The 11503-nt window shown below is 39.2% G+C and overlaps 1 protein-coding gene across 1 annotated transcript; it reads left to right on the top strand.

Annotated features, from left to right (window-relative positions):
* Positions 1-5609: 5609 nt before the first annotated feature.
* On the top strand, positions 5610-7259 carry hrh1 (histamine receptor H1; the record flags this gene model as incomplete). The annotated part of the gene is made up of 1 exon (XM_083938725.1): positions 5610-7259. Exon 1 carries the CDS (start codon positions 5616-5618, stop codon positions 7257-7259), a length of 1644 nt encoding a protein of 547 aa, XP_083794851.1. The 5' UTR covers positions 5610-5615.
* Between the last annotated feature and the right edge of the window lie 4244 nt (positions 7260-11503).

Raw genomic sequence — 11503 nt, forward strand, 5'->3', positions numbered from 1 at the left:
AATTGACTTTATGCTATAGTTGCTATAGAAATTGTCTGAATATTCTGAAGTGTGGTAATATGAGGTGCATAGCCAGTATTCAATTGCCAGTATCACTGGCAATTGTCTCACCACCTGTTGAGTCAAAATATGCCTCTGTTAGGGTCATCAACTTCACTCAGTCGAGTGGGTTGTATGAGGTTATCCATCAGTGTATTACCTACAATAGATGGTCAGTTTGCAGAAGCAGGGAAGAGGACAGGCACGGAAGCTAAGCAATGATCTGCTGCAGATAGGGGCAGTAGATGAACATATTTTAGACCATATTCGACCCACAAACATACAAATCAATATCAGTTTAAGTGTGTGCTATATTTAGAATATTTCTAATGGTTTGCCTTACTGTCAGACAGCACTGTTGAAGTTTACGCTATGGGAACTGAATTTATCATCTATGTTTTTGTCAAAGCCACTATACTTCACTGATAAAAACAGTAATTTTAACTTGCAGAACACAGGAGTTGCTGGTGCTTCGCTGCCTCGATCAGTTAGTTAGTTTATACCTCTTTTCAAACACCAAGACACACAGTAACACAAACAAAACTAAAATACATTTAGCTGCTTTCCCCATCCACAGTCAGCAATACATTCTTTGTTTCTGTGTAGGGTCTCCTGCCTGTTTCTCCACACAGGAGGCTGCCGGCTGCCATCTACTGCAGTTACTACACCTAACCTCATACAGCCCCGCATAAAGAATTCAAAACTACCCATTTGCTAATATTAGGCTTCCTGAGTGAACTTGATGATTCCAACAGCAGCATGTTTCGTCTCAGCAGGAAGACAAGTGCCACTGATTGGCACACTGTATGCAGAGTTTCATTGCTTTCAGCTTGTGTGTTGTGATTGGAGGAATTCATGATGTTATCATGCTTGTTTCTGCTGTCCTTAGTCACCCCTATTAATAATCCATCCACAGCTCACAACCGTCGCTCACTGATTTTCAAAGAATGGAAAGTCAAAGGATTTTATACAGATGTTTTGCAAAACTATAATTCTAACATTGATATTGCTGCAACTAAGATTATTTTCATTATTAAATAATCTGACAATTATTTTTTAGACTAAATGAAACCATCTCAGTTTCTCAAAGTCCAAAATAAAATGTTGTTTTTTTTCACCAAAAATCCCAAATTATCGAGTTTAATTTTATATATAACACAAAGAAACACAGGATATTTCGGTATTTGTGAGAATGAAAACATTTTTTTTTGTTTGATCAATAACCAAAATAGTTTATAGGATAAATAGTTTTTTTATACAGTTTTTTCCGTCGATCACACACACACACATAGCATATAGGCATATATATATATATATATATATATATATATATATATATATATATATATACACACACACACACATATATATATATATATGTATATATATATATATATATATATATATATATATATATATATATATATATATATATATATGCAATAACCACATTTATATCTTTTTTTTTTTTCAATTACAGTGCACTGACATGGACGAAGTTACATCTCCCTGCTCACAGTCTGCATGTTACTTTACTGAATCATAACGCTCCACTCCATTAGGTGAAAACCCTCTACAGTAACAAGGTCATTTTTGTATAACTGCCATTGATCAGCGGGATATCCTAGGTAGGCCATCCTAAACTCCAAAGTCTGATGTGTTCAGTCCGGGGGGAGGGGGCAGAGGGTAAGAGAGAGAGAGAGAGAGAGAGAGAGAGAGAGAGAGAGAGAGAGAGAGAGAGAGAGAGAGAGAGAGAGAGAGAGAGAGAGGAGAGGAGAGGAGAGGAGAGGGGAGAGGAGAGGAGAGAGGAGAGAGAGAGAGAGAGAGAGAGAGGAGAGGAGAGGAGAGGAGAGGAGAGGAGAGGAGAGGAGAGGAGAGAGGAGAGGAGAGGAGAGGAGAGGAGAGGAGAGAGAGAGAGAGAGACAGAGAGAGAGAGAGGCAGAGAGAGAGAGAGGCAGAGAGAGAGAGAGACGGAAAAGGAGAGGGAGGCTTTTTCTTTGCATTGCCAACCTCCGTCCTTCACTCGTTTTCTGACTTTCACCCGAAATACAAGCTGGAATTAAAAGGCCTTTCCTGGAAATACATTTGTAAGTACAAACTATACTTTCACTGTACAACTGCATTAACTTAGATTTATAGAACTGATAAACTTTTTTATAGCAACTGGCAAAAGCCATTTCAATATCTGACTATTGTTACAAAAATATGCACGTGTGTGTTGATTGCGCTGAAAGAGTAAAAGTTTTCACGCGGCGGCTCAACAGGTGGTTCTGCGCGCAACGACGTGTAGTATTTCGCATGAGAGCCATTATTCATTATGATAGACGGGCTCCATCAGGTCTCAACAGGGGCAAATACGTATATTAATCTGTATTCCCTTTCGGATCTTTTTTTAAAAATAAAATCAGACAGGCTGTGGCCATTACAGACCAATCATGTTGAACAATTAGCGTTGGATAAATATCCTGTCCTTTTGTGGTGCGATAAGAACAAGTGTGCTGCTCAAATGCAAAAAACAAAAACAAAACAAGCAGCAGCTCTGTGCTTTTCCCCCTGACATGCACCCCCTTCTATCTTGTTATTTTTTGCGACTTCGGTAAGTAATATGTTCCTAAATATTTGTGTTGCGGAGGCAGTTATTGTATAAACCCAGTGGATATGAACACAGCGAGGAAATGTTTACAATCACACATTTCATCTCGCATTGACATTCAAAGAGATTTATGGAAGCCAATGATGAATCGTCCACAAAGAGTACAACGATGTATGCACAACAGGGTTTTAGTTTTTTACTTTACATTAGTAAAGTGTGGACTTTACATTAGTAAAGTGTGGTGTAAGATGTGAGATAAAACGACTATCACCAATTTGAAGCTCTGAGTTTTGGAATATGCTTCTGTCAGTCTTCAACTGATTAAATGTTGGAAGGCTAGATCATACTTCCATCAAACAGCATAGTGCTTAACTGCTTCCAATACTTTCAGTCTCTTAGTTTCTTAATTGTTGAATTGGTGAAGGCAGGGTGTAAACACTGGGGGTTAATGAGAGCAAAAGAATCGTTACTCTTACAACAAAATATGTCATTTTCTGAGGATGTTATGCTAAAAACCTTTTCAGCTGGTGCGTTTCTCTTTCCATGCTAAACACTTGTGAACTTTTTTTTCTTCTTGCCCCTGCTGAGCCTGGCATTTATGAGTAAGCAGGCACTGATATACAGACAAAAAAGATATAGTCATATCCGTTACATGAATCTGGAAGAAAATGGAATGGGGCAGGATTTAGTCAATAAGAAACACCTTTCCGTCTTGAATGATTAAGATGTAGGTAGATGTGTGGGTAACTTTTCTTCCTCAAATGTCCATATACTTAAAGTTTGTATTGTTTTATTAATGCATTTATGCATAAAGCAGGTTGGCTTTGCCTAGAATGCAGACCAGATGATTCACTGTGAGTGGGATGTTATGATCTTATTATCTTAACACATGATTCTCCTTTGCTGGACAGTAAAAATCATCTACGCAATATTTAATACTTCGGGCTGAGTCAGATAGTCCCAAAAAGGCCAAATGACGTATTTCAATTTACAAATTCATCACAGAGACAAGCATGCACAAGCAATGTACAGACACTTGCCTCCATGGCAACAGGCTTATTTCAGTCTACTCTTTTAACAATCAATACCCCAAACAGTCCAGATAAGTGGTAAGGTCAGATTTCCCAGCAGCATATCAATATGTTTATATATGAGTCCTGCTGTGCTTTACAAATTCAAATATTTTATCGAACATGGTGCAATGTGGGATTTTATAATTCACAAGTCTGATATAGATTCCTTAATGCAACAGCTGCAGCATTTAATTGTCTCCTTTCCTCCAATCACACAGTTTCTCTACTGCTGTCGTTGATAGGATTTGCCACCCTCCCCTTTGTGTGAGTGTTAAAGAAAGCCAGCTGGACAGTGAAAGAGAAAGATCAAGAGAGATTTTAGCCAATAAATACTGGACCTTTTAATCCGCCCACTCCGCAGAGTGTAAAGAGGTGACAATTCTGTCTGATATCAGGCAAGTACACCCAAACCAAAAAATACTACAAGCTACAACAGGAAAAGGCTACTTAATCACATCGCCATAATACACATCTCTTGCCAGTACGAAAGCTCTGTCTCTCTGAAATTACCTGTGATTGGCCAAAGTCGCCAGTCACGGCTAGAATTTCTAAAGCCTGAAAACAGAACAAAGAATAGGTGAAGAAGTATTGTTTTCTCTCAGAACCTTTGAATTACAATAGGATGAAAGATAATGTATTTTTTGCCCAACAACACCAACAATGATTTGGAATCTATTGGCTGAAATGGAATAGGATTTTCACAATTATGTTTTTGGTCTGGCCCACACTAAAAAAAAAAAACTTATCCTATATTGAAAATGTAAAAGAAGCCATACATACCGACATTTAATGATAAATTGAACAGTTTAGTTCCTATAGTGTTTGGAGAGTGACAATTCGGCCAAAACAGCACACTACACACCAACAGATTCATTCATAAACAACAGTGTGAACTCTCTAAATCAGAAATCTTGCGTCATCAAATGTGACTTTAGAGTTAACGAATATTTTTCCTGGCCTGTGTCCAGACTGGAGAATCTGCTCACTCCGCAGAGTGGACTAAAGATGTTAACAGATGTAAACTAGCTGACTATTCTGTCTGATATCTGGCAATTGTTTTGCACTACTTGAACAGAAAATTAACAAAGAAAAAAGAAAAAACTATGGATGAAGTCATGGAGACCTGTGAAGGGTGAGAAATCATCAAAAACATAATAGTTGGCGCGTATATAACATCATGCTAGCAAGATTCGAAGTCAATGACGGTTGATAAATGGTAAATATAAAGTACATTGTCAGCATGCAATCAATCTTTCCGATGTAACTGCATCCTCAGCGTTTACCATTCTCAACAGAATATCTGACTGTAAATACTGAACATGTTTAATATTTGCGATTTGAAATTAGTAAGGCCAGGATGGACCGCCAAGCAGTTCCGGGGATGTAAAACACTCTTAACACACAACAGGAAAATCTGGCTAGATATTTGTTGGAAATACCAAAAAAAAATAGGATTTTGCTGACCAGTGTTGGGAGGGGGGAATCACGCTCAAAATCGTCCGGCATAAGAGTAATATTTTTGTTAGGTTTGAATGAGCTCTTCATATCAGGGAGCAGGTCCTCCTTCACGGAGCCCGCCATGTTGCACTGCCATGTCTCTACAGTAGACCACAACGGACAAACCAAACGCTGGCTCTACACATTTCTGAGCGTTACACATTTTAATCTTTTTTTCTTTATGTTTTCCAGGTAATAACAGTTTGGATTTATGTAAGAACTGGACTACAGGTCAAGAGAACAGTGATAAACAGCTTTCCCAGTACTTAAAGGATTACCCTTTTTTCTTTAACATGAACGTGCACAGCTCGTTCATTAAAATCTACTGTTCCATATATGTTTTGGCTGACAGACACACTGCCTTACAATTTTCCATGATATGACAGGATCTAGAGGTGACCATCTCACCTACCATGATGAATTCTGGTCTGTCACCCTCAATAGACCCTCTTCACCTCAACACCACCAGCTATGTCAATAACAGCAACAACAGCTGGAGTGGCCTCCTCAATGCTGATTCACTGAGGAGCAATCACACCCTGACCCTCCATGGACCTCTTCAAAACATACTGCTGGGGGTCTGTCTGGGACTTCTTTCTCTCCTCACGATTATAATGAACCTTTTCGTCCTCTATGCTGTCAAGAGAGAGAAGAGCCTCCACACCGTCGGCAACCTCTACATTGTCAGCCTGTCTGTGGCAGATCTGATCGTGGGGACAACAGTTATGCCTCTAAACCTGGTGTATTTGTTGGAGGATGAATGGAAGCTGGGACGTGCTGTCTGCCAGTTTTGGCTTATTATGGACTACGTGGCTAGCACAGCCTCAATTTTCAGCTTGTTCATCCTGTGTTTGGATCGGTACCGCTCTGTCAGACAGCCGCTTAAGTACCTGAAATATCGAACACGGGGAAAAGCCAGTGTGATGATTTCTGGAGCCTGGTTACTGTCGATGATGTGGATTATTCCAATTTTGGGATGGAGGTCTTTCACACATGTAGACCTTAAACCTGAGGAGGAGAACAAGTGTGACACAGATTTCCGCTTTGTCACGTGGTTTAAGGTTATTACCGCCGTCTTCAACTTCTATGTACCCTCAATTTTGATGCTTTGGTTTTACACACACATCTACTTGGCAGTAAGGCAGCATCTAAGGGACAGAGAGAGAATCATTCATCCGATCGACTCATTCGGGGAAAATGAGAATGGACAAAATGCCCAAACACCTGTGAAAAATGACTCCAAATCACCTAAGAGGAAATGTAATGTTCCAATGAACCTCTCTAAAAAACAACGCTTGTTGGACCAGAACACTTTAGATCAGCCATATTCCCTTGAGGATGCAGATAAAACTAAAACATCCAGATCTCACAGAAAAGTCGGTGTAAAGTGCCAGCAGACGTCACTGCTTGCCAAGACAACAAAACGACTCAGAATGACAAAAAAGGTGAAAAGCTGCTCGTTGTCCTCTGAGGAGAGGCAGTCGAACACTGAAATTCCTCTGAGTCAAACTTACGTGCCACAGGACGTCATTTGCTCAGAGGGAAATAATGAGAACAAACTTCAAGCCTGTTTAAATGAATGTCACGTCACAGTGCCAAAGTCAGTGAGTGGCGTCTGTGATATCAGTCAGGTTTCAGACGTGCAGAGATACACCTCTGTGCTCTACAACAACTACAACCCCAGTGACACTCTGCCCTGGACTGAGGAAGGGGTCGAAGATGACAAATTGGACCCAGCTACTGCAGTGACTCTGAAACAGACGTGGCAAAGGTTTGTCGGCCAGTCACGCCAGCGTATCCAAAGTCTGAGGATCCATAAAGAGCACAAGGCAGCCAAGCAGTTGGGCTTTATTATTGCTGCATTCTTGTTGTGTTGGATACCATACTTTATAGCTTTCATGGTCATGGCGTTCTGCAGAGAATGCGTACACCATGACCTTCACATGTTCACAATATGGTTAGGGTACATCAACTCCACTCTCAACCCTTTTATATACCCGATGTGCAATGGTAACTTCAAACGAGTCTTCAAAAATATTCTCAACATGCATTTGTAACAGGCAGAGCAGTAGACAAAATGTCTTAATGATGCTGATATTCATAGATGAGGAGGGAACATCTGTTGCATCAGTTAAAGGTCTTAAACACCCTTGCATGGGTGAGCTTTTTAAGTGTGGATAAAACGGCAAATTTATTTTTTTCAGATTCTGTTTGTTCCAGATCTTATTTTTATAACTGTCAGCTCTTGGATTCAGACTCATGGCAACAGTTGATGATAATGTGTGGCTTTAATGTTATTTATTTTGTCTATGATATAATGATAATATAGTGTGTCTAAGAGACCAGAACCTTTAAACTCAAAAGAATTTGAGTTCACAGCCTCTGTAAACAGGAACAGGAATGTAGTGTATTGGCTCTGGTCCTAAGCGGCGGAAAACTATGTCTAAAATGTGTTTTTAAAGAAAATCTTATTTATTTTTTGCACTATCAATGTACAGAACCAGACATGTAACATGATACAAAACTTTAACATTTTACAAACGTGCATTTGTGAGCATTTGTCGCACTGTTTTCTCATCATTATAACAGGATATGGGACTTTAGTTTACTTCCTAATGTCAGTCCAGGAAAAATACAAATCGGCAAGTTTCTGCTGATTTCATTCAGTTGTTCCTTTATTTCCTTGACCTTGAGTGTTTAAACCGGCAAGCTTTGAATAATTTCATTGTGTATTTAACACATTAAAATCACCATGATCTTAATAATCTGTAGAAATCTTCTAGTGTTGTTTATATACATACATACATACTCAAGCACTTGCTAATCATTGGCCGTACTGTATGTGTGAATCACACATTTTCACATTGCCAACAAAAACAGTGATGTGTCTGTATGGCAACCACTTAAATCCTTCTGTCAAACTACAGAGTTAATTTGTTTTTCTCACAACAAAACTGATTTCTTAGCACTCTACACTCATCTTTTTTATGATTTGATGTACCAACTCTTTTTGTGTCATTAGCCAAAAAAGCACCAAATGTTATTCCACAATGCTTTGGAGAGGCGGCCATAAATTTGTGGCTCATGTAATGCATTTGCATTGATTAGATATGTGGGGAAACACATCCATTGGGCTGTAGAAACAAATAACAGCACAATAATGTCTGCCATTAGGAAAGGCTATGCGTTGAAAAGAATCTGCCGATAAGATACATATGATGATGTTATAATTTGGCAACTCAGGGGGTACCCATACAACTTATTTTTATGCAGTTAGCTTGAGGTGAAAGGTCATGGGACCCCTTTGAGATGGCAGTAGAAGTTTGTCCCTTGCCAAATGTAGCCTCTTTCAGGAGCTTTAAGTTAGCATTACAGAGGGCTAATGAAAACTCAATGAAGTGTAGAATCGATACAGTACCGCAAAACATGATACCATGATACTTGAGCGTATTGATATATTTTTTACATCCCTACACATCTATCAAATTTTAATTAATTAAGTAAATTATACTGTCTGAAATATGGTTGTAATACGTTAACCAAGACGATGATCCAAATACTTCAAGGCATTGTACATATCCAGAACATTTATACAGTGGAGTAATGGAGTTCTGAGCAGAGAGCAAAGTCACTCTTTGTGTGTGTGTTGTAATCTGAGTTTCTCAGTTGTGTGCTGTGATGGACGGTCCGGCTGAGCATGCATGCTCATGCATGTGGCCATGAAAAACGTTGTTATTGCATGTATTGGGCTGAGAGCCATGTCAAGGCAATCCTAGCCCACTTTTTTTTTCAGTATTCTTCAAGTAGAGCATATTTTATGTTTTCTGAGTCCAGTGCATGCAGACAACCCGAGTCACTTTGCCAAATCAAACAAATCAAAGTGGGTGGAAGTGAGCTGGAAGAGGTGTGATTGCACTCTATTATCTCTACAGTACATCTCTGTCAACAAAATACAGCTGGTGTCAGGCTGGTATTCAGGAAATACATCATGTTTCAGATGATGTCGTTTTTAATGTTTCCACAGACCAAAACTATGAAGTTTTGCTAGTAGACACACAAAATGTCCCGTTTACTGTTTTTTAGTACTTCAAAGTCCCAAAGGTAGTTCTATCAAATGACCAAAAAACAACTGGCATGCAGTAAACCCGTTTTGGGGGCTCCTGGAGGTACAGTAGCCTTGCGTGACCATCCTGATCTTGCAAGGTCCATTGTATTTTACTCGCAGATCAGGGGTAAACAACATGGAGGCCTCCACAGAGGAGATAAGCAGCAGCTTTTTTCTCTTGGATCCTTCTGTAGGAATATGGACCGGGCCCCTGAAATTACTTACTAATTACTTACTTTCTGAGCTTTGCCTCGACGCTGTTAGCATGTGACACCCTTCATTAATTTGATTGATTGATTTGGCCCAAACCAGTATTTTCGCCCCTTCCCAAAACATCTCCAAATTAGAGTTCCGAAATGGATATGCAGAGCATATGCAAATTATCCGAATCAAGCCATCTGGCGGAGTCAGGTTAGAGGTATAGGGCAGTTGCCTGCTTTGCACAATTGGTAACCTAGCCGTGGCTACTTAATACACCTTTATAATCATCAATCTTCATCAATACACATATCACAAATTTTGGCTCAAGGGGTTTTACATTATTAACAAACACCTTCTATCTTTAGACCCTCATGTTTGAACTGAGTGTAGGTTATCCACATAACACATCATATCATATCAATGTGGAAAAGTGGCACAGTTCTGTTTTTACAACCTTATGCTCTTCGTAACCATGGGAACAGTAAAACATTATGACCACAGTGACATTTCACTCTGATACCCCTAATAGACACTTTACTGTATGTCAAAAGGAAGATAAGCCCTACCTTGACTGTACAAATAAGGCTTGCACCTGAAGATTTGCCAAAACCAACATGTACGACAATAAAAACGTTGAAAAATGAATGGAAATCAGAAGTAATATGAGTGTTACGCCCAGTTAAACAACAAAACATTGCAAAAGAACTGAACATGGTAAAAAAAAAAGTGGTAAGCTTGGTTTTTAAGGCCATCTGTCCTTCAATATCAAGTCTAACAGTGTATTACTTGAGGAATGACAAATCTCTAACTTATTTTTCCTTTTATGGCAAAGAAACCACACATACAACCTGTATTACTTTCACTACATTATTGTAGCATAGCTGTGCAGATAATAGTGGCCATAGGGGCTCGAGCTCTTTAGCTGAAATGTCCCCTTGACCATAATAATATTCATAATATTCATAATTACAATTCATACTATTGTTATTGCCTTCATTCATTCATCTTCAACCGCCTATCCCGGGGTCGGGGTCGCGGGGGTGCTGGAGCCGATCCCAGCTGACATCGGGCGTGAGGCGGGGTACACCCTGGACAGGACGCCAGTCCATCACAGGGCACATAGAGACAAACAGAGACAGACAACCATTCACACACCTACGGGCAATTTTAGAGTCAAGCTCAAATCCAATGAGCGATACATCATCACCTTCAATGTCTGCCCTCTTTTAGTGAGTGACTTAGGGAGGACCTCTGAACCTTTTCTGTCTTCAGCTTTCCTACTTTAAGGATGAACAGGAAGAAAGTTGTTCCTTATTATAGTGTGGTTGATTTATGGTGGGTGATTTATAGTTTTTCATGTTTACTGAAACTAAGGTACTCATTAATCATACAACTGTACAATGTTCCACATTGAAGCGATTTGAGATGTTATTATTTTTTAACTCTTGTTAAGTGTAAAAAATAAAAAAAATCACCCAATTCATTCTGTTAAAAAGTCTCTTTACATCCCTGCGTGGTAGTGGTCTGTTACATGGATTTCTGGAGTGAGTACTCCATGTACAGATCTCATAGGATATTCATTTGTAGAATAAATATGTTTACAGAAACGGGTCACATTTTATACCGTGAGCGACTTCTGCAAGTTTGATTTCTTGAAATCTTTGCTTCAGCCGTGGGGCTCACAGTATTATCGACAGAGGTAAAAGATGCTTAAACGACAGATTAACCAGTTACAGTGCCTTGAAAAACTATTCATGCCCTTTGAACTTTTTCACATTTTGTCACTTTACAACCACCAACTTAAATGTATTTTATTGAGATTTTATGTGATAGACCAACACAAAGTAACAAGTGGAACGAGTTTATACATGGTTTACAAAAATTTGAGCAAATAAAAATCTGAAAAGTGTGGTGAGCATTTGTATTCAGCCCTCTCTACTCTGAAACCCCTAAATAAAATACAGTGCAATCAGTTGCCTTCAGAAGTCACCTAAT

This window comes from Echiichthys vipera, assembly GCF_963691815.1.
Source record: "Echiichthys vipera genome assembly, chromosome: X".
NCBI lineage: Eukaryota > Metazoa > Chordata > Actinopteri > Perciformes > Trachinidae > Echiichthys > Echiichthys vipera.